General features: G+C 40.6%; 1 protein-coding gene across 2 annotated transcripts in view; it reads left to right on the plus strand.

Annotated features, from left to right (window-relative positions):
• The first annotated feature begins 1,304 nt into the window (after positions 1 to 1,304).
• Positions 1,305 to 24,206, plus strand: part of prkd2 (protein kinase D2) — a 52,812-nt gene continuing 29,910 nt past the window's right edge. For both annotated transcript variants that reach the window (XM_084716920.1, XM_084716921.1), the window contains exon 1: positions 1,305 to 1,893. In XM_084716920.1, the coding sequence (XP_084573046.1) occupies positions 1,564 to 1,893 (330 nt within the window). In that variant the 5' untranslated portion in view covers positions 1,305 to 1,563. The remainder of the gene's footprint in view (positions 1,894 to 24,206) is intronic.

The raw sequence follows: 24,206 nt of genomic DNA on the forward strand, positions 1-24,206 counted from the left end.
TGTCCCTTTTCTAATTTGAGACCAAATCTCCAGGTAAAATGGCAACAAAGCAGCCCTGTGGCCCCATCTCTACTTGAGCATTAATTATTCAATATCAAACTATTCCAAACATCTCCCTCTTGTGGTTGAAAGTAGAATCTTAGCAAACATTATTTGCAGCTGCTGAGTTCTGGAGGTCTCTTGTCACATCAGCATTTCAGCAGAGTGCACTGGCTTCTGGTTAGTTTGTTTTAATGAACCATAAATGATAAGAAGCTGATACAACAGCCTTGGGAAGCAGGTAAGCTGAAGATCATGAGCTTAATGTGGTTAGTGAGGTTCAGCATTACCACCCAGGGAGGTTTTCATGGCTAAAGGTAGACAAACACTGTTTATATTTGCATGCTTTCTATGTAAAATGAGATTAGTGGTGCAGAGTCACAGTCATGCTGATGATTGTGGTAACTCAGCCTCATTTCTAAGTGCAAAGTACCACCCTCCATGCCTTGAAAGTTCATATTTTTTCTGAAACTTGCAACCAACTTTGCATGAAAACAACTCTGCAGAAGGTGTGGTCTTATTCTGTAGAAAGAGAAAAGGTGTTAGAGAGGACAAATAAGGCAGGAAACACAGTTTTATAGAGGCTAATACAGTAAGAGGGAAGATGAGGAAGACATGGGAGGGTTTTCAAGCATGGAGCTGCCCCCTCAGGCAACGTAAGAGGATCTTTTGCCGGCTTCAACTCAGGGAGGGAACAAACAAGACAGATAACCCCAAACCAAGGAAGAGGGAGAGAAAGAGGAAAGGGAGGAGGAGAGAGAACCCTGGGAGCTGGGAGTCAAAGGGCGGGACTTTGTGAGAGTCTATTGGCTCCAGACTGCGTCAGTCATTTCACTTCCTCCTTGGCTGTGGCAAAAGCTCAGATGAGAGAGGGCAGGAGGGAGGGGGAGAGGGAGGTACCCTCAGACAGCTCTCTCTGTGTGCTTTTTCACAAAAAAGACTCAACTGGGGCTGAAACTGAAACAGGGCAAGACTCGTAAAAGCAGTGCAGCCTCTTGCTCTCCTTCATTCTTACAGTTTCCTGTTTAAGGAGGCCATTTTGTAACTTAGCCTGGAGAGGAGCACAACAAAAAGTTTGGCATTTGTTTTTGTTTTTTCTCTCCCACGGCTGGGAGTTTCACAATCCACTTTGGACTTTCTCCTCTGCAGAGCAACTTCTTTGGACGACTAAAGTGAGGGAAGAAGGTGGAGGAGGAGTAGGAGGAGGAGGGTAGTTTAGCCTACCCCCTCTGTCAGAGTGCCTGTCTTCTTTGAGTCTCTCTCATGCTTGTCATGCCTGGACAATAAGAGGAGTCTGGCGACGAGAGAAGTGGCTGAAAGGAGGAAAAAAAAAACACCGCTTCCTGGATAAGGATTTCTTCCTTGATCTGCTGTGAGGGGGTGGACACAGGACACAGAGGAACTCTGGACTCTCTGCTCACTGTGTGTCCATGTGTGTCTCCTCCACTGAGACAGTTTGACAGTTTTCTAGACTGCACCTGGGCGTGTGTGTGCTTGTGTATGTTGAGAGCTTCAGGACTCTGAATGGCTAACGCTAGCCCCTGTATGACCACAGGGGCCACCATGGCCCAGGTCTTCTTCCCTCCTGGGGGCTCTTCACCGCCTGGTTCAGCTGTCATGCAGCAGGGAACCCCCATATCCATGCCCTCCATGTCTGCTCAGGGTGGTTTTGCTGTCATGGACCTGACAGCAGGGCAGGGTCCAGGTGGGGCTGTAATGCCTTCACTGCCTCCCACTCCAGCAGGGGTGTCCTTCATCATCCAGATCGGCCTGACCAGAGAGTCTGTCCTGATGCCCCAGACTGCTGACCTGGCATATGTCAAACAAATCGCCTGCTCCATTGTCGACACCAAGGTAGGAAATAATGTAGGGCTGTAAGAAATGATTAGTTTCATTGATGATGTACCTGTCCGATTAGTTGTTTGACCAATAAACTGGTGAAAAATGTTGGTGACTTTACTTTAACGCCCAAGATGACGTCCTCAAATGTTTGTTTTGTCCACAAGCCAAAGATATTCAGTTTACTGCCACAGAGGATGAAAGAAATCAGAACATATTCACGTTTCAGAAGCTGAAATCAGAGAATTTGGGCAGTATTTCTCTTTAAAAAAATACTCAAACCAACTAATGGATTATCAGAATTGTTGGCAATAAAAATAATAATTGACTTGTAATCGATTAATCATTGCAGCTCTAGAAATGTGTGTGTGGTTGTACAGATTGAGGAGGTAAAGCTGGACATCTGCTTTCTACAGGTGAAAAGCTGTTTATGTACAAAATTGGGGCTGTGTACAGGCAAGAATCTGGTAATACAATAAACATCACTATACAGGGGTTACTATAAAAATATATTACGATGTATTATGATAAGTTGATATATGGCTTTTTTAAATCTAACTTTAGGGAAACCCGTCATAGTGTAAACAACACAACACCACATACACAACATCTGAGGTTAAAAAGTTTACTTTTTTATGCGATCAGAACAGTGGACATAGATACAAAATTGTAGGGGTGTAATGATTCATTGATCAGGATAAATTGATTCAGTATGATACGATACAATATGATCGATGCAGAGTGGAAATGTTGATTGATGTTGTCATCTTTAAGATGTGTCTGTATTTTGAAATTCCCATGGCCTGTCTGTGCCACAAAGATTTATCACGTAGGATTCAACTATTAAATTAATCACCAAGTATTTTGATAATCAATTAATCAGTTCAAGTATTTTTTTAAGCAGAAAAAAGCAACAATTCTCTGATACCAGTTTTGTAAATGTAAATATGTTCTGATTTCTCTACTCTTCTTTGGGTTGTGGTCAAAATAAGACATTTTAATATAGAATTTTTAGGACGTCACCTCAGCTTTTGGGAAACACTGATCGACATCTGACATCTTACAGACCAAACAACAAATTAATTAATTGAGAAAATAATCGACAGATTAACAGACGGTGAAATTAATCAATAGTTGCATTCCTGAATGTAACTGAATGTTTGTATCATGGCAGACATGAGATATCAGCAAATATATTGTCCAAAGAATCGATATAATATTGTATTGTGATAAAACTTCTGATTTACACACAAAACTGTTATCTAGGAGTCTGGGGTTTGCCATGAATCTTTTCCTGTGTCCATATTTTCTTACATTCCTTCCCTATGCCACTCTTTCATATCTGTTTCCGAGCTGTTTGTCAGATTACCAGTTTTGCTTTTCTTTTCTTTCACTCTCTCACTTTGTTTTTCTGTGCCAGTCTCCCACAAAACCCTTTGTTTACACTCTACTCTTCTCATAAGGCAAATGAAAGGGTTGGAACATGCAAGCAGAGGCAGTGAACAGGCAGCTGTGACAGACTCTGGAGAGGAAATGTACAAAATGTCACAACTTTGCTCTGCTCTAATTACAGCAATTAGCATTTTCCCCTCACACACACAGTTGGAAGAGAACACTGTTCAATTAGGCTTTGTTATGTCACATCCAGCACAGCGGACCAGCACAGACATGTTTGATGGGCTTAGCTTTTGAGACCCGAGACATGGTCCTTTTCATCTGGCTGTTCTTGCAACACGAGTGCTGTGCATTAGAACAGCAACCAACTATTTTTTTATTGTTGACCTGTTGATCATTTCAGATTAGTTGTTTGGTCCATAAACTATTAGAAAATGGTGACGAATGTCAATCGAAGTCCAAGGTGACTTTCACAAATGTGTGTGTGTGTGTGTGTTTTTTTTTTTTTGTCACAACCCAAATATTTTCAGTTTATTGTCAGAGAGAACTAAAAAAAAACAGAAGATGCTTAAATCAGAGGATTTTGATATTTTTCTGAAAGAAAAAGACTGAAAACAATAACTGTTTATCAAAATAGTCAGCTATTAAAGCTCCTACAAGGAACTTTAACTGACTAATGTACCACTTACGGTAACTTTTCCTGGGAAAATGTGAACACAGACTTCTTTCATCTGATTTCACAGAACATCTGACCCGGTGGCAGCCATGAAGAATCACTGTATAGAAACAGCCAGTCTGGTCTTTTAGTTTTGTAGGTCATCTAGAAGCATCAGTATTAATTTGAGACTCTTTCATAGCTAGTTAAAAATTCCTTATAGTAGTTTTAATTTAATAGTTGACATCTGACTAATTGACTAATCGTTGCAGTTCTGCTGTATGTGAAACATCAGCTGAAACACAGGAAATAATAGGAAAAGTCAACAACTGAAGCACCGACCTTACTGCATTTCACCTTATTAGTTCAAAAACAAGCATGTCTCGACACGCAGTAGAACAAATGGAGGTCCACATCTACTGGTTGAGGAGCACTTTAACTTTATTTCATAAGAGAATCTGAGTTTGCTGCTACTATAGAATCACAATATGCTTCTATCTGTCAGAAGACAAAGTCCTTCACTCCTGTGACCTTTCTCTGCAATGGTCAAAAGTCTCTTTCACTTCTCCTCCGTGCAACATCAGAGGTTTTGCATTTCATGCCAAAAAAACTGTTCACATCAGGCCAATTTTAGTCTCTTTGCTGAGCGCTTCATTGATTTCTTTCTTCTTCTTCTTCTTTTAGTTTTCACTGATCACTTTTAACATCACTTTGTATCACCCAAAAGATCATTGTAACCTTGCCAGAGGCCATTAATATGGACCTAAATTTTTCAATTAACCATCCAAAAGAATTAAAAAAACATTTTTCAGTCTGTTTAGACAACACACTTTTACTGCTTTGGCTTTTACTTTTTTGACTGCAGCAGCATTATATTTTTAACTACTCAAAATGATATTTAAAATGTGGAAGTCAGCTTTGTAACTATAAGATAATAGTCACCATTGATTTTGAAACATTCGTACAATTTCCAAAAATGATTGCCATCCAAAAGATTTGCAGCCTCTGCGCTGCGTTTCACGAGGAGGATGCTTGTTTTTCCTGCACAAGTTTCTGAACTTTAATGGTTAAAGGTACTGGGGGTGGTGTGAGTGAACGACTTGTGGGAATAATGACTTCAAACAAAGGTATAGTCTTCATGAAACTAAAAGAAAACTTCAAAACAAACGTGCAGGGTTGGGGTGGGGGGAGAAGTAGTGACATCCTCTTTGCAACAGGAAGCACTGGGTGTTATGGGAAATACGATCTTCATTTGAGAACCATGTTCAACTATATAGGGCAGCATATTTTCACAATGACCATTTTAGATCATATGCATGTACAGTGGTTAATATTATCCTACACCGGTGTGGTAGTTTGAACAGGCCGTGTGTTTTTATCTGCCAATTAAACTGGTAGGTGATTAGATTAACAGATTTCCAGCCTGTTCAGAGCAGCTTTGTAAAACTCCCCCTAATTGCAAATATTCCAGGAAATACTGGTAGCTCTCTCCAGCCAACTTACCCACTCTGCTAATCTTTTTTCTGCACAACAGTTTTTGTTTTCCTCTCTCATACGAGTGCTACTCTGCCATATTTGGGTTCATCTGGTGGGACAGATCGCATACTGGCTCTCTGCAGCATGTCCATATGATGGGGGCAGATATGGTCGGGATACGTTCGAGGTGTTGTTTACCTTCATCAAAATGTAAACAGCAACTGCATGTCTCTGCCTGTGCACTTCAAATGTGGCTTCATCTTCTTTTCTTCCTCTTTTTGGTGTTTTCTTTCTCAAACTAAAACTACTTGCCCGTGCAATGCAAGAGAGGATGTTGTTGGGAGTTTTGAGGCTTTCTTTTCTTGCACTTTGCTTTTCCAGACCTGTCATAAAAATCAAAGTTCAAGTTTCAAATGATTGCCCATAAAAATGTCCAGCAAATGCCCTGCAGTTGATCCATTTAAAATCTACCTCAGAGGACATAATTATATGATGATATGCTACATAATTCAAGTGCACAGATTCACATTTTGCTGTACATTAGAATCACATGGAACCAAAACTCAGCTTGAAAGCTAATGAAAGACATGTGACAAGCAGACACAAACACTAGAAGGCTTATTGTAGATCACCATGATTTATCAGCAAGGACACTGCATTTAAGATTCTGACTTGTTTTAAAATGCTTTTTGTAATTTGGTTGTTGGTGGATCAATTTTAAAATATACAAGAAAGAAATTAACATCATAACACCTCCTGAAAAACTCTGATGAACAGTGAAGCTCCCATCCATGACTGATAAGAAAAGCGACTCATATGTGACAACACATGTCAACATGTCAAACTAATCAGCTGACTGTATTTTTAACGCAGTTTCGGATGTCTGTGTCACTGACTTTGGCCTGCACAGCACATTACTGCTTTGCTTAGCTGCAGACCTTTGAATGTATGATGAAGCTTGGGTTGGTGCAGGACTATGTAGACAACTGAAACATCAGGAATTTTCTGAGGGAGTTGATTGGAGCTTGTTGGTCAGCATCACCAAAGGCCAGCTGGTAGTTTGGAGTGCAGATAGAAATAGAAAAACTGTGCATTTTCTGCTTGTATAGAGTACCAGTCTAAAGTTTTGACATATCTTCTCATTCACTGTTTTTTTCCTAATCAGGGATCCCCTTTTGTTCTAATTATTATTTTTATTATTATGTTTAGCATGATTTTTTCTTTATTTTTCTACATTATAGATTAAAATATCAGAACATATGAAATATTGAATTATGAAGTTAGCAAAAAATGTGAAAACAAGGCAAAATATTTTTTTGCTTTTTAAGAATCTAAAATATGAAAGTCTCACACACTGTCTTCTGTATTTGCAATCAAAGACTTAATAACATTGTTATTATTATTAAGAGAATGCAAGAGCCTTTTTGCCTTTATTGTCAACCCATGGTCCTCTCCTATGCATTTGTCAGCCTGCAAGCGTGCAAAACTTTTTTGCTCTTCCATATTTTTTGATTCTTCAAAGTAGCCACCTTTTGCTTTGAAGGCAGCTTTGCACACTGTTGGTATAAACTGAACAATTTCTCACCAAAAATGAAGAAAAAATGTTGAATGAGATGCGTGGCTAAACTTTTGACTGGTACTGTACGTGCATGTATGTGTGTGTGCATGTATTTTTGGATAATCCCACACTAGCAGTGACATGCTGCTGTTAGGGAAAGAGTTGGATGTAAAGGAGGAAGTTGGAAGGTCAGTTTGACTTGTAGCAAGGTCACAGTAAGGCTAACTAATACACAACTTAGGGCTATATTTCATCTGAATGTCATGGAGCTTCTAACATGGTAACATCCATCTACACTTTACTTCTTCTGTATTTTTAGACAGAGAAAGGAATGCTGATTTATCCTAAATATAAATTGGGCACCAGTTTGCGGTTTCTGTTCCACAGCATCTAATTTAGAAAAAGACTCCCTAGTCAGCAAAAGAAGAGAAATTAGCTTTCTTTCATGGTTTGGTGCTTTCTTTCTACCTCACTTTTTCTTCAGCCCTGCTGCAGCAACAGGCCAGTCAGTATACTAACTGTCCAAACTTCATGTGAGGCTGAATTCATGGGAATGTATAAAATGATGCACTGGACATCTGAAATATTTTAATTTAATGAAGGTGCAGCCTTATAAAAGCATGGGTAGTTGATTGTTGAGTCTCATTCCCAGGTCGTCAAATACTTCAGACTCAACAATCAGCAACTTACTATCCTCTAAAGTCGCCCGTCACAGGCTAGATTTTCTAAAGCCTAACAATGTTGCCAAGAGGAGGAGCAGAAGTCTAGTTTTCAGACCACTTGATTTCCAGGTCCAGTTTGTGCTGCATGTAAACTACAAGCAACAAGAACTTAAAGTTACATAGGGATGACACCTTCTGGTCATTTGGTCAACTGGTTGGTCATAATGGTCAGGTTAAACGAAACTGTCATTGGTTGGACAGTCGCTGATGTTACTTCCATAATAGAGATTTCCTTCTCAATCCATTATTTTCAGGGACAGGACAGACATGTGGAGATCTCATGTATTTCAGTTTTTGAGTGATCCATTATTTACTTAACATGTACTCAGCTCCAAACTAATTGACACCCAAAGCCTGACTCCTTTGTCAACAAGCGCTGGCCAGAAACAGTTAAAGCTCAACGACTGATCTAAAGTTGTAGGTTATCCTGTTGAATTTGGCATTAACATGTTGCTAATGTGCCCACAGGCTGGGGTGATGTTTTTGTTCATTTAAAGCCAAACACATAAAGGAAAGCAGTGGGTCAGATGCTGGTGACTGTTTTTTCATCCTGCTTTTTGTGGAAGTTAATACTGCAGTGCTCCTTAATTCAGCTAGCATTAGCTTTGTTTTTGTACGGAAGCCATCCAGTTTTGTTCTGTGACCTCTGTGTGTGTGTGTGTGTGTGTGTGTGTGTGTGTGTGTGTATGCGTTGTTGCTGTATGTAAGTTTACTTGATAAACATGCCCTGAGGGTAACAATATAGCTACATGTGAAAAAGAAATGGTCGAACTAAAGAAATCAATCTTCTTGGCAATGTGTATCTTTGATTATCACCCATGTAGCTTAGCAGACAGACTGCACACAGTGCACTATGGCTGATTTAGTTAGTTGTGATAATGTGCAACTCTTTTCCCCATCGACCAGTTGATTGATTGACGTGTAAATAAATTTTAAGTGCAGCTAGAATTACAATATGTTTTCAGGTAATTATGGAACGTTTGCCCACAGTTGTCAAAAACGACCTGCCTAGCCCAGCTTTAATGAAAGGAAACTAATATAAAAAATTATTTGAATACGTTGGTTGATTTAACCAAAAATAATCCACAGGTGTATTTGAGCATTAAACATGACTGTTTGAAGTTATTATTTGCCTTATTTGCATCTCCCTGGTTTATCTATTAGCAACTGCACCACAGATTAAACAGCCTGTCTGTGTGGAGTTTGTGTGTTTGCTCTATCTCTGTGCTACAGTTTCCTCCCATCCCAAAATACTTGGCAGATAGACATTATGAAGCTCCCGCCCACTGAGTTTTACCATTCACTTTTTTTAAAATCCAGGAAGAGAAAAAACAAAATCAGAAAAAGTACCTTAATTCCCACAAACACAAAGACTCAGAGTCTGATCTTTCTCAAGCCTTGTTAAACCAGTCACACACACACACACACACACACTCACACACACACACACACACACACACACACACACACACACACACATTCAGCAATCCCACAAATCCCCTAAATACAGAACTCCTGCCATGCTTGGAGCTGCAGCTTTAGGTGGGAGATTTGGACAATAGACAGCTTGTCCTGGTCCGACCAACTGAGTGCGACACATGAGTTGGACCGTGTTGTGCACGCATGAATGCCTACATTGGTGTGTTTAGAGGGGCCGTGAAGGCAGTTCGGTACCCCACACCCCCGCCCACGGTCATCTCTCCCATCCCAGAAAGGGTGAGTCACCACTTCTGTTTATTCACAGGCTCCCTCCTTGTGTTCCATTGACACGTTTTTCCATTCACTTCTCTGTGGAGGAGCACACTCTCTCCTGGATTTAGTTTATAATGTCCTGATTTGAGCTTTAACCTCAGTCACTCAGGCCAGAAATCTGAAAACAGTATCCACACTTCCCACACCTAGAGCCCAGCCTGGCTCAATACACCTGGCATTAATGCTCGCCAAAATCCCATTTAGCAGGCCCTAACCCCCTCCTCCTCCTTCTCCTCCTCCTCCTCCTCCTCCTCCTCCTGATGGAACAAGAACTAATAGTGTGGCCTCCTGGAAACCAGAGGTCTGTCTCTATTCAAGCATGATGCAGCTCTGGCGTATTTGCTCTTTTGTTGGACAGGCCTTGCTGACTCCCTTCGTCTTACCTCTATCGCTATTTCCTTTCCTCAGCTTACCTTCTTGTTCCCCACTTTTCTACAATGTTATTATTCTACAGCTTAAAAATAAGACTTGGATCAGTTTGTCATGTTTAATTATGATGATCTGTGAGGTGTTTCTTGGAACTATTTATAACCTGGATCAGAATAATAATGTTGGGAAAATACTGAATTAACAGTAATTCAGTTAGCCATCACTCCCAAAATAAATCCTTTAATGGGGCTGTGACGATAACTGCATTACTGTAATACTGCAGACATGTGATGCTTACTGCAGCTTTGAGCTCATTACCGTCATCACCACAAATTTTATTTTTTGTTCCATTCGATTGTGCAACGTGTTTAAGATCAGAGCTACACACACAAGTCAAGAACACAGCCTCTGATTGGTCAACACTCAACCCAAGGCATCATGTGATTGGCAGTGAAAAGCTAACAACATGCTAACAACAACAACTGTTTTCAACATGGCAAAAATGTATAAATAATCACAGAAGACATTCAGTGATGGATTTGTCATTGCTGATTTATTTTACTACATCTCCAAAGAAGACACTGTGGTTCAAGGCTGGATGACAAAGCTTCTGAAAGTGATGTGATCGCACTGAGGCTGACGCTGTTAAGGCACAAACATTAACTTAACATTAGCCTTTTGTGCTCACACTTCACTTTTCTAGCAGTTGGGAAACAACAGAGAAGAGAGAGAGAAGCTGCAGCTTTTGGTAAATGACACACTGTAACCTAATCTGTACATTTACTGTTAGACCGACAATTTACTGTGAAGTTAAAGTTTCTGTTCCACTTTAGAGCAGCACAGGCTGCTTGTTGACTGTCCCTCACTTGCATGGCATGTCACACATGTACTGTGCTATTCTATGCTGTGATTATAATTTTATCCATCAATGAAGTTCAATAAAATCTAATTATTTGGGCAGTTGTCGTAAACTGCCATCTCACAGGAATATGCTGCTCATTTTACCATCAGTGCCAGGCCAGAAAAAAATCCATAATGTCACAGTCGTACGGTGAACCTCACGTCATGTGTCCCACTGTCATGGATGAACTATCTCAGGAACGCTTTGAGGGAATTTCTTCAAATTTTGTACAAACGTCCAACTGGACATGAGGATGAACTCACTAGATTTTGGTGATCAAAGGTCACCACCACACAAATATCTAATAGGATACTATAAGCACTTGAGAGTAACTACTATAAAATATTATATATATAATATAATATAATATTATATATATATATAGTGATTAGAAAGAGGTTATGGATTGCATGGTGGAGAACTGCACTCCTCTAGTCTTATAATTTAATTAAATTTAACTAGTTACAAATAACTAGTTATTCCTCAACATTCCCAATATGAAAGCTTTGTTTTTAGCCTTGCAGTTGTTGATGACTTTCAGTCCCCACGGGCCAATAAAGAGGAGTGAAGTGTCAGCAGTTGGTTTAGTTTTAAACTGGTTTTATGCAGATTTTTTAAGGTTTCAGGTTTAAGGTTCAAAAATTGTGAATCACTACAACCCCTTCTGGAATGGAACAGATAAAGAAACTTAGGCCTACATAAAAAAGTACTATAACAACATACACCTACTCCTTTATTTTCTTTTCCTTTTCTCCCCTCTCTTCTTTCTTTTCATCTTCTCTCAACGCTTCTCATTTCATTTCTTCTCATCTGTTCTCCATTCTCCTCTCCTCTTACTATCTTTGGGAGAATTTCCTCTTGCTCTCCCTCCTCTCATGCCTTTCCCTCTCTACCTCCTCTTTAGATTCTCTATTTCCTTTCCTTATCCGCTCATCTCCAGCCCCTTCTGCTGGTCTTATTGTCTCCTCTTCCTCCTCGCGTCCCACCTCCTGTCCATCCACTTTCCCCTGCCTTTGCACTCAGCCACCCACTGCCACTGCCTTCCATGTCGGTCTCACCTTCTGTTCCGGTTGTTTGACCTCTTGCACACACTTCAAGTTAGTGGAAAAAAATAGGGAAACACACTCGCCTGAGTGTGAATTTCCCCATTTGACAGGACAATACAGGTTCGCAGCACGTATGCTTTCTAGTACGTGATGAGTCAAAAATCCTTTACTCCCATTTATGGTTAGCTTAGCTAGAATGATTCATTATTTCCAGTGAATATTAGAGATTGTTGACAGTTTAAACCAGAAAAACAAAAGCAGCGACAGAGCGGTGCAGTTAACATGCTGTACGGTCACATCTGGCTTTGTATTCCCCCCTTGACCTCGTTTGCCAAAAGGTGTGTCAGCTTAACGGTTCCTATTCTTCCAACAGAAACAACTTGTCATATTTCATCATCAGGGAGATGCACAGCGATTTGTGTTGACGTCAGTGGGTGTGTGTGACAGTGTGTGAACACAAGTGAGAACCTGTTGAGTCCTGTCAGTGTCGACTGTGGTCACATTACAGGATTGTTGAGCATGTCTGCAGACAAATCTGTGATGAGTTACGACACACTGAACAGCCAACGATCTCTGTCAAGTTCACACTGCTGTTAATTCTTTTATTTTATAGCAGAACAAGAAACTCTCTGATTATACTGTCAATAAAGAGGAATGAGGAAAGAAGTTTCCTTCTGTACTTTAGTTAGATGCGTAAAGGGACAGTTCACCGCTAATTAAAAATATTTATTTTTCGTCATACCTGTTGTGCTATTCATCCATCTAGATTGTTGGTATGAGTTGCCACATTTTTTGCCCAAAGCTATCGGCTCTCAATTATAATGGGAATAGATGGCACTCAGCTTGATGTACTCTATGCACCTGCACAAATAATAACTTTTTATTGGACTTGAAGGATACTGTTATAAGCGTTTATTGTAGCTCCTTAAAGGAATAGGACAGTGCATAATAGAGGCGAAGTCCCTTCCCTTCTGGTGTGCCCCATGAGATTTAATTTCCAAACAAATATGAATATTAGTCAATGGCAAGAGACAAATCATTTTTTGATCCCACTTTAATTGTGCCACAGATTACACATATGATGTTCGTACATTTAAAAGATAAGTTTATTTTTTAGTTTAGTTTTGTGGAAAACAGCTCAGTAAACTGTGTGTCTCGTCCCGTACAAAATGTCATCACCACCAAAAATATCTAACATCATCTGATGTGTTTATTCAGTGACTCCTTTTATCACCTGGCAAGGGAAAGAACAAGCAAGACCTGTTACTCATGTGACCACATCCCAACACAAAAACACACAGGCATCGTAGCTTCAGCGGCTAACATTAAGAGTTTAATATCCTCCTAATCTTCACAGTCTTGCACTTCAGTAGTCAATGATAACACTGACTTTCTTGACTTGTAAAATTATCTTTTAAATTGACAAACATCATGTGCCTGATTCAGGGCACAATTCAAACAGGGTCAAAAAATATTTGTCTCTAGTTTTTGACTACCAAAGTTAGGTTTGCATGTTTATGTGTGTGCAAGTGAGGGAGAGTGAACGGCAGGCTGAGGGAGGCGGGGCTGCTAGTGGACCACAAACTTAGTAGTTCGTTTTAAATCTGGCAGTAAATGTTCAGTATAGGTAACAGTGTTTCAATCAATACAAACACCGCAGCTTCTTGAGACCAAGACAAGTCTTGTCTGTTATTTCCTAACTGTTGGAGAAGTGAAGGAGGTTACTCCTGAAGTAAGCTGTGCAGGAAATGCTAACAATAGCAGTACCTTTGTGCCTACAGTATGATCGTATCCTTTTCAGAAGCTTTGTAATCTATCCTTGAGCTGCGGTGTCGTTTTGGAGACGTAAAATATATCCATGAAGATAAATCCAAGACTGAATGTCTTCTGTGATTATTTATCAATTAGCTGTCCACTGACAATCCCAGGATGCCTTGGGTTGAGTCTCAACCAATCACAGGATGTGTTCCTGACCTGTTGTTGTATAGGTCTGATCTCAAACGCCTTGCATAATGGAATAGCTTGAGGTTGACACTTCAGATTGACCAAGTATTGATGTAATGAGGTTACTGCCACAGCCCTACTCAGAGTGGCAAGCACTAAACTCAGCAGCAATGTCTCTTTTCAGAAATCATGTCCTGTTACTCAAGACAATCCACAGACCTTGTTGAGAGCAGTTTCACGCAGGAACAACTTTCTTTCTTTCAAGAGAAGACAGACATCTCCAAAACCCTGCAGCTCACACCAAAACAATCTAGATGGATAAATAGCACTGCAGGCCAGAGGAAAAATATGTTTTTAATTTTGAGGTGAACTGTCCCTTTAAAAACACAAAGAAATATCAGCTTCCACACACAAACGCACAGCTGCGACTGAGAGCCCCTGCCCTGTCCATTGTTTCCACCTCCGTTTTGGAAGGGGCTGTTTCTTTATCTCCCTCCCTGGAGAAGCAGTTTGGCCCTGGGAATGGGATCATACACACCACCTCCTGTTTACCTCACTCTCCTGCACATGTATTCCACACACACACACACACACACACACACACACACACACACACACACACACACACACACACACACACACACACTGTAAAGTAACAGTTGGCCCCGATTTTGCAGATAAAGGCCCAGTGAGACAGACAAGGTTGTATTGTTTGTGTGAAAACAGCACAGTTCCATGTCCAGTGCCACTGTAGGTGAGGACACTGACTGAAGTTTTGGTCTGAATTATGACCTGCAGCTAAACTTCAATCCACTGTGCTGATCCAATATCATGAGGGGGGTTTGTCTCACTGCTTGGATTATTAAAAAGCCTCTGGTACAGTATGTGTCAGAGCGACTGGGCAAATACACTCTGCTTATCAGCACAAACCTTTGTTGGTCAATGAATAAATGCCAGTCAATTAGCAGGACACTGGCAGGTGGACATACAAGTGAAAGAACAAACCACGCCTTTATCAGGCTGCATGACATTTGATGACTGAGTGAAGATAAAGCAGCCGCTGACCAAACGCCAAACGCTCCGAACCTCACTGAGGTTATAATTAATTATAATTACTTTATCTACTAAAACCTGACTGCTGTGGAGGAAATGGTGTCTATTTTCAAACAGGTAGACCCACAGCGACGTGTATCAGTTCTGCCTCTCTCTCTCTCACTGCGTGTGTTTCTTTGTTTCATTTGCATGGTAGCGGAACAGCTTTGCATGACTGACCGTGCCTGGTGTCTCCTGGTTGCTGGCGGTGAGCTGCAAGGGAAGCTTAGTCCACATGAGGACATTTGATTATTCAAATCACACACCGCTGCCCAGAGCCCAGTGGCAGGGATGTGTTTCGGAGGGAGAGAGGGAGAGGTTGGAGGCTAGATGATTGATAGAGTTCTGAAGGCTTTTAATCTTGATTGACAGCTGAGATTGTGATCTTGAAATGACTTGTGATAATGCACTAATTAACTAACTTATCTGTAGCACTGGCCAGTATATTAAAGGATTATTGTTTGCATGATTTTGCAGCAAAAAGCTAAGGAAACTTTACTTGCAGAAAGCTAAAGCCTCTGTTTTTCATGTAATCACGTTTTACGCTTATGATGACCTCATTATGTTATGTTTCGTGCCATACAAAATGTGGTGACAACACATACTCATCCCTGAGGATAGCCCCAAAAAGAAAAAACAAAAACAAAAATTTGTCTAGGGTCCTATTTCAATCACACAAGTGCAACAACAAGTGCAAAGCTGTCAGGCACATGGACTGCAAGCGTAGCTTCGATTATGGTTCGTGTATGTGTAGCAGTGCAGAAGAGCAGGGTGAAGGTGAATATAGATCAGAGAGTGTGATAATTAGTACACACATGCATTACATCACTGGTCTCATCACTCTAAAACAGCAGAGCCAATCACAGTGACACCTGACAACAACAGCTGAACAAAAGGAAAGGCATTTTTTCAGGTAATCATAAGCTGTTTTCACATATGGAGAGTCGGGGCTGAACATTGTCTAAATGTGTCCTTTCTCACATGTAGCTCTCATTCGGAGATTGTCCACATGTTCACATATGTTAGAAAAAAATCTGTGTGGTTCAGGTGAGGGGTGGTGCCTGCAGAACAAGGAGGAGAAGAAGAAGGAGGATTCATCTGTAATGATGTTTTTCACTTACATCAACACAGAGATTCAAAATGAACAAACTATGATAGAAGTGGAAATGCATGATAGATGCAAAGATCAGCTGACTTCAGTGTACTGAGTCAGTAGTGATTATTTTTTTCCTGGGATGGTGAAGGCATGTCTGCCCTACTCTGACATCCTGTGGAAAAAATAATCACTGACCAGCAGGAGAAACACTTCGCGTTACGCTGCTTTTCTGACTGTATTCTGATATTGTCACATTACAGATGTCATCACAGAAAGGCACTAAAATGAGAGTTCAAAAAATATTTGCCAAAAAGTTTGGACATTTGTGTTCACACATGCAGTGCAGTGCATGCAGTGGTTAGCACTGTTGCCTCATAGCAAGAAAGTTCTGAGTTTGAATCCTCCAGCCAGCATGGGGGGCTGGGGAGTTTGTGGCAGGGGCAAGACAGGACCTTTCTGTGTGGAGTTTGCATGTTCTCCTCATGTCTGTGTGGGTTCTGTCTGGGTACTTTAGCTTCCTCCTACAGTCCAAAGACATGCAGCATAATAGGTTAGTTGGGGTTATACTGTTGTCTGGATAAAGAGCACAGAGCACAACGTGAACACACAGTACCACAAATCTGCAGGCAGAGGCAGATAGTGTTTTTTTTTATAAAATTAAATTTGTTCAGTGATGATGAAGCCGTTGATATGATCACATCAATCTGGTGCCAAAGTTTTTTTTCTATCTCATGTTAACATCATATTATACAATGTGACCCACCAGCATCTGCAGCGTTATGCATTTCAAGAATAAAACATGAAATTCCATTTTGCTAAAAAGAAAACTGAAAGGGAGGCAATGATACACTGGCTTAAAGAGCTGCTTTAATATGATCTTTCCTTAAAAAAAACAAGGCAACCAGTCTGGTGTGTTGAATTTTTTGGGGTAATTCTGAAGCAGCCTACTGTCATTTGCATGTGATTAAAAGGTATACTATGCAGGACTATTGCAAAAAAATAATTATGACTCAATATTCTGTCTCAGTTATCATTTATAACCCAGTAGAAGTGTGTGACGGTGTATGTATCTGCAGAGACCCTGCCCTCTGCCTGTGATTTCTTATTTTGCTGACATTTCTGGGCATCAACCAGTGGGTGTGTAGCCCCCAGCCAATAACAGCTTACAGGGTGTTAGGTCAGGATGCCATAAAAATGGCTACTTCGTTGTCTTGGACTCTCTCTCCTTGGCTCTCTGTCCGCGTCATGGAAGTATGAAGAGCTGCCAGTTTGTGTGTCTGTTTGACCAAAGGCGGGCTACACACATATAACAGTGTGAAGCAGTCAGAAAAAGTCTTATTTCTTTGATTCACTGCTTTGTTTGGGGTCAACTTTGAATGGTGTGTTAACAAACTGCAACCAAACCGAATCCTGCATACCATACCTTAAATCAAGGTAAACATAGTGAACAGCTGTGTGTAATGATACTACGCTCTGGTGGGGCTCATCTCCAATCTGAGGCTTCATATTTATCAACATATCTGTCCAGCGGCCCTCAGAAGGCTGCAGAGATTTAATGAACTGCAGCAGAAGGTTTTCATGCAGTGCAAAGCAGCTGTGAACTGAAAGCTTGTGTTTCTTGCCCCATCTGACGCCACAGTAGTAGTTGCTGTGTTTACAGATCCCAAGTAATATGCAATACTTTCATAACAAGTAGAAATGACATCTAAAACTAGTAAAATGAGACCCAAGTTGTAATAAAGCTGAATTATCCTTTAAGGGCTACCTGAGTTTTGTCATTAATGTGTTTCTTGGGCCCCTGCATTCCTTCTCTTGATCTGAGCAAAGGAGACCTTATGATACTAATCCAGCGATTAGCATCGGGAAAAACGGTTTTGTGCTGTAATCCAATTGGAAGCCACAGAGCAGAGCTGAGCTGCAGTCGGCGGGAAGTAACCATGTGGGGAGTTTGTACCAGCCGGTCAGAGGGAACTTCGTTGCATGTCAGAGAAACAGCACAACACAGGGCTCTTTGAGAGCAGGGAGAGCACTGCAGATCAAGGACAGATAAACACATGCACTCACTTTCATAACAGAGAGAGAGGGGCTATAGCTATATCATTACAGGCCATGAAACTATGTTCTGGTGCAATGTAAGGTGTGTGAGAGCGTGTGTATGTCTGCCAGAGCATGTTATTGGGACGGCAGTGGACAATGGGCTCAGTGTGAAGGTTGACGGTGTGGGTTGGGTTGGTCTGGGGCACTAGTGCAGTGTGTCCCAGACACCTCGTGAGGTGTCTGTGTGTGTGAGGACGCTCAGTTATGAGGGGAAATGGGCAAAACCACAGTCTTACCTCAGAAAATCAACACATGACATCAATATTGAAGACTGGTCAGTGGAAGAAGCAACTGGAAAATAGTAATATGTGTCCCAACACATGATGAATCTCTAGGATATTCGCCATAATAACATTAATTTTGCATTATGTGATGACCACAGTTCCACCTTAACTGTGTACATGGACACTAAATAAAATCAGAATATGTGAAGGGTTTGATCTGCCAGAAATAGAAGAAGAATATGTGCAAAATAGTAGTAGTAAAAAGTAAAGTTTCAATGCAGGGCTTTTATAGAGTATTTCTACACTGGTATTCCTGTTTTTACTGAATACTTCTTCCACCACTGCTCTTGTGTTTGTTAAATATGAGGCAAGAGCCAGAAGACAGCTAACTTAGTACAGGATGAAACATCTTGTCTGGTTCTGTCCAAAGGTAAGAAAACCCACTAACTTTTTGGTTGCACTTTATTTTACAGTTATGTGCGATCAACTTTTTAATGAGCCATTTGTATTTCAGTGAAGAACTACTTTACCTTCTTTTGTACTGGATATCACATGAAATATGTAACTCACACGTACTAATACTGCAGGTACAACAACCACTTTGATATAACATCAGAATAATCATAGGGTATTGAGCTTAATTATTATGTACTAAGTAGATGTGGTTGAAGTTATGCAGAATATGGAAAGAGGGTGTCTCTGCTGCATTTGTCTGTGTGCATACAATTATTTGTGCAGAGAAAAACCCAAGTTCCAAGTTCCAGTAGGGTGAAGTGGATTTGATATCGTGGTTTTTTTTAATAGCAGCAGGGTTTGGTTTGGTTAGACTTGAAGCAATAGCACCACTCAGCTCCACAAATGTAGTCACATGTTTGTCATATGACTGGAGCTCAGTGTATAGCCTGCAGCGTTTGCTCTCTCCCTTTCTTTCAATTAAGATCTAAACCCTGCCACACAGGAGAGAGTAGAGGGCAGCATGTGGACAGGAGAGGAGAGGAGGGGAGAGGGGAGCAGCGTAAAGGAAGAGGGGATGACTCAGAGTGCAGTAATGTGCCTATTGTGGCCCTCAACATGCGGCTTTAAGTGTTTGTGTGTCCATGGCACTCTTGGCACATGGAGACTGTGCAAACAGTCCGCTCATGCCCGTGTGTGTGTCTGTGTGGTTTTTCTTTATGGCCACTCTTTAAGTGACCTCCTTGGTTCAATTTTTTTTTTCATTTGGGGTTGTATAAGGTGCTTATCATAGTCAGCAGTTTATTGCTCAGCTTCTATGCTGGTGGTACCCTCTCGGCTTTTCCAAACTGGGGGCGTGTCGACTGCCATCTCCTGTAGGTAATACACTGACTACGAATAAGTACTTGAAGCAAAAAATACAAACTACCCCTTTAAGGTTTATCAATCTACCAAAGATATAATAAGTAAGGGATAATCAGTGATAATCAGCTGTTTGCTTGCTTGCTCATTCACATCGCCTCCAGTTAAGAAAGTGGTGTGAGCTTTGACGGTTGTCCTCTTTAATGTTATGGTCACAAGTTGGGTAGCGGAAGAACTTCGAGCGGTGGTTAAACTTGAGCTGAACTTCATGTGTGTTTAATGTTTTAAATGCAGAAAAGAGTATTCACCCAGACCATATAAAAATTTGTAAATGTTAATGTATCCCTGAGGCACCTGTGTTTACATTAGTCATTAGTCATTTCTCAGTTTCTATAATTATCACTCATTTGATTATCGTTTAGATCTGAGGGAACATTTACACCATTACAGGGACTTTTTTCTGATGTCAATATGGAGGCAGATGCTTCAGCGGCAACTTAAGTGTCGCAGTGTGATTCATGAGCAGCCATGCAGAGAAGTTATAATGTCCCACTCACTTATATTAACACTGTAATATTTATTTTAACATGATTGTCAATGTGACTGAAAACAATCATTTCTGCCAGTTCTGTAGAGGCAATATACTAATTAACTGGGTATAAACCAGTTTTTGGTCCTGTCACAAGGAAATCTCACTTGATCTGATCTTAAATTGTAATAGACAGGTTCTTTGTTTCAGTATGTATTTTACCATCATCATAAGCTGCACTTAAAAAAAATGAAGGAAACTTTTTTTTAAAATTAAAATGAGGGACCTGTTTTCGCTTCTTCTTCTTTTATATCCTGTATTGTAGGTGCATTGTGTGTTGCTGTATTGCTCCACCGGCAAAGCAGTAGATAAACAAATGAACCTTTAACTAACATACAGAATGTGCCGTTAAATGATGGGATTTACTGGAGTCAGAAAGGCGTTACAGTCAGCATTTTTATATCAATGATATGTTTTCGGGGTTTTTTTTATTGATTTTCCCTTTTTTTTTTTTACTTTTTGGAAGCATACTGAAGAATTTGCACACTATTTGGATGGAAACATACATAATATCACAGAAATTTTGCATTCAGTTGGAATAAGTGAAAAAAGGTTAAAACCTCTTTTTCAGTAACTCTTGACTGCAGTGCAGTTATACACAACAATATCCTCGCCTCTGTATAAGAGAAACTAACCCTCTAAACCTCTAAAGCACCAAAGAAATTCAACATTCAGATAAAAATAAACATATTTACAATGGAAAGTGAATGTTAAGAACGTTCAGTTCACAGGAATTAGTTTGCAAGTAATTTCATCATGTTGTTCTTGGGACCCAGGAGTTTAGGGTGCAATGCATGTCATGTCCTCGGTTTGAGTGCGCCCTTGCTGCATGTCATCCCCCATCTCTGTCCCCCGTCATTTCCTGTCGACTAATGGTTCACAAACATTTGGAGTGGGCCCCCCTGGGGGGCCACAGAGACTCTCATTAAATGAATATGATTTATGTAGAGGAACTAAACAAACATTTTACTGATGCTATCATTCTAACCTGCATTTCATCAACATTAGATCCTTGAATTTTCATCAGTTGCTTCCCCAGTTATTGATAATGATTGCTAATAATTGTGGGGTGAGGGGTGTGTGAACCTTTACCAGCTTCTGATGGGGGACATGTCAGAAAAAGTTTGGGAACCACTGCCTTTAAGCAACATTATGTAAGATGTGGTATTTTTGCAATATTTGTCCCCAGTTTCACTTATGAACTGCCGTCATAATTGACAGCTGTACACACATACAGTCCAATAGCAAGAAGACCAGCTTGGTGTCGGTCTGTCAGCCTTTTATTTCACAAAGCTTCCACCAAAGACTAAAAAACAGTCCAAGTTTTACTCTTGTCTGGCGACCTAATGCTCACTCACTCTTTTTTGCCACTTCTGTCCTCCATCAACATCCTCTTCTGTCCCTTCCCCTATGTGATAGAGGCCCATTCACCGGTCTAAGTAAACACCAAGTCTGGGCATTACAGCTAACTGAGTTAATAACTAATAGCTAACAAGCTAACAGCAGTTACATTTAGCAGCAGTAAATCACAGAGAGTCGCAGCATGGAAACAAAAGTAGCATGGTATCAGAACAGGTGCAGTGTAACATCAAAATAATTTTGAAAGCCTTGAAAAATCAATTCTTCTGATTTTCTGATGCCTCTTAAAATCAGCTCCTGAGAAATAGCGTTGGTCTCATCTCAGCCTAATTTGAGGCCAACAGAAGATCTTAAAATGTTCTTTTTTTGCCTCACTGCAATGAGCCTACATTTGTCTTAAGTAAGCAGCTCTTGAGATAACAGTTAGATGTAAAAGAAAACTTGAACCTGAAAAGAGACCTTAAAGTTGTCTCAGTGGTCAAATGTAAGTGTTGTTGCTCCATGTATTGTGTTTCAGAAACAGTTTTGTTTAAATGTAGGATAAGTAGGGTTTTGTCAGTTCCTGTTTGTAAACACACCAGAAAGACAGTGATTGTTGAGTCTCATTCCCAGGATGGCAAATATGGATATTTTGGGTCGGTAAAGCACCCTGAGCGCAGCAAAGTAATGTGAAAATAAGAGGGTACAGACAGAGGGCGGAGTCTGTATCTGCTGGCATAACCACACACTTAGTAGATTGTGGGTGATAGATGAGAGGGATTATTACTGTCTATGCAATGTTTTTGGGAATATCCTGCATAGCTTGCTTTTAAAGGACCAGTGTGTAGGATTTAGTGTCTTCTAGCGGTGAGGATTCAGACTGCAATCAGTTTGCCTCACCCTCCCCTTTGTCCATTCTGGGCTACTACTACATGTTTTCTGTGTAATATTTAATTGATGTCTGATAAAGTAGCATTACCATTTTTATTTTGTTTCCATCTTGCCTTCCAGACTTGCCTTCTCTTCTTGTATGAAGGCCTGTTTTCTGTCTCCCCGTCTTGTCATGAATCAGTGAGTTGTTCATTGTACAGAGTGGACTGAATCCAAGGTTCCTATCGGCTTACCTGCTCAGAACCAAGCCAAGGAAAGACAGAGAGGAGGAGGAGGAGGAGGAGTGGGAGGAGGAGGAGGATGGGTGGGGGCTACCAACAAAGGCTGGTTCAGAATAACAGTGCGTGTCTCCTTTATCCCCAGACCCCTCTCTCATGCCTGGTCACGGTTCTCATGTTACCTCCCCATCCTCCTTGATGCTTGGAGCAGAAAGAGACGCTTTGTCCCTGTGCTCCTGCTTGAGACTAAGCCTCTTCCACTCACTGGCTGCACACACAAACACACGCACACATAAAGACACACGTCTTTAGCTACTGTACAGGGCTCTATAAGTCTGTCTTTTCTATTAACTTTGTCCATTTCAGTCGACTATACGATTGATTTCTCTCTGTCTTTCCACTGTCATGAACACTAAACTGGGTGTGTAGGGTAGACTATGGGACTATAGTAGACTATATTGCTTAAGGGGACAGTTGCAACAAGTCATATTCCTCCAATTAGACACATTCTAGAAATGTGCACTCATACTGTACATGTGCAGTTAAACCTTGTCCCCACCAGGAAGACAGAAGACATATTCAACATCTGGTGCTGCATTTATTTTAAAAAAATGAACTTTTTGGAGATATGAAAGTAATTTTTTGTGAGAGTTGTATTTTTGTGATGTAGTCCTGATGTTTTGGATGAATTATTTAGAACCTATTTAGTTTGAATCCTTGTTTTGCGAGCTTCTGAGTGACATGATAACATGTGTCTAGTTCAATGTGTGTAGCTGGCACATGATGTTCTGTCATGGCTGTTATGGTATGTTCAGAGAAAAGCAGAAAAGCATCCACCCACATGCATATGCATATGCATATGCATATTTGCACTGTCACTGTTGTAATTTGTGTTTGTGTGTCTTCCTGGGCTGTTGGCATGTGTATAGGTCATATGCTTGATGTCTTATGTTTGTATGTGTGTGTATGGGACTCCCCCTGCCAGTCTCGCAGGTTTACACAGTTATCTGTGGTATGCAGAAACTAGCAGGTCAGGAATGTAAACCCGATTATGTCTCTGCTCCTAAGGATGACACATACACACAAAACATGAGTAAGGAGAAAACAAGAAGGCAAAGGACACAGTAGAGTAGTCATGCTCATTATTAAGAACATTATGAGGTATAATGTACCTTTACACACCAACCAGTACAAAGTGCAAACACAACATTCAAAGCCTTTGAAAAACTTGCAGTGTGTGCTCTCATCTAAGATTTGGGTGGCTTCTTTTTTGCTTAACTTAAAGTACTTTTCTGGAGTTCCCAAAGTGCTTGAACATTTTTAGTCTGCATTTGGAGAACACCCAATTTTCAAAAGAGGGTAAAGGCCATCATACGTAATCACAAAGAGTACAGTTATACAGTGAAATGCCTTAACTGCAAATAAAACTGCCTTTATCTCCTTCATGGATGTGCCGTTGGTAGGACTGGATACTGTTCACATTTTAACCGATACAGTATCAGTACCTGCAGTTTAGTTGTGAATGAAACTCCAAACATCTCCATTTGAACATTGTTATTTATTCAGAACATTTTATTATTTATTTAGAATATTTTCCACACCAGACAAAACTCATCCCTACCACATTCAGCATGTCACTCTGTCACCAGGA

The sequence above is a fragment of the Lutjanus erythropterus genome, chromosome 4 (assembly GCF_056507025.1).
Source record: "Lutjanus erythropterus isolate fLutEry1 chromosome 4, fLutEry1.hap2, whole genome shotgun sequence".
In the NCBI taxonomy this organism is placed as follows: Eukaryota; Metazoa; Chordata; class Actinopteri; order Lutjaniformes; family Lutjanidae; genus Lutjanus; species Lutjanus erythropterus.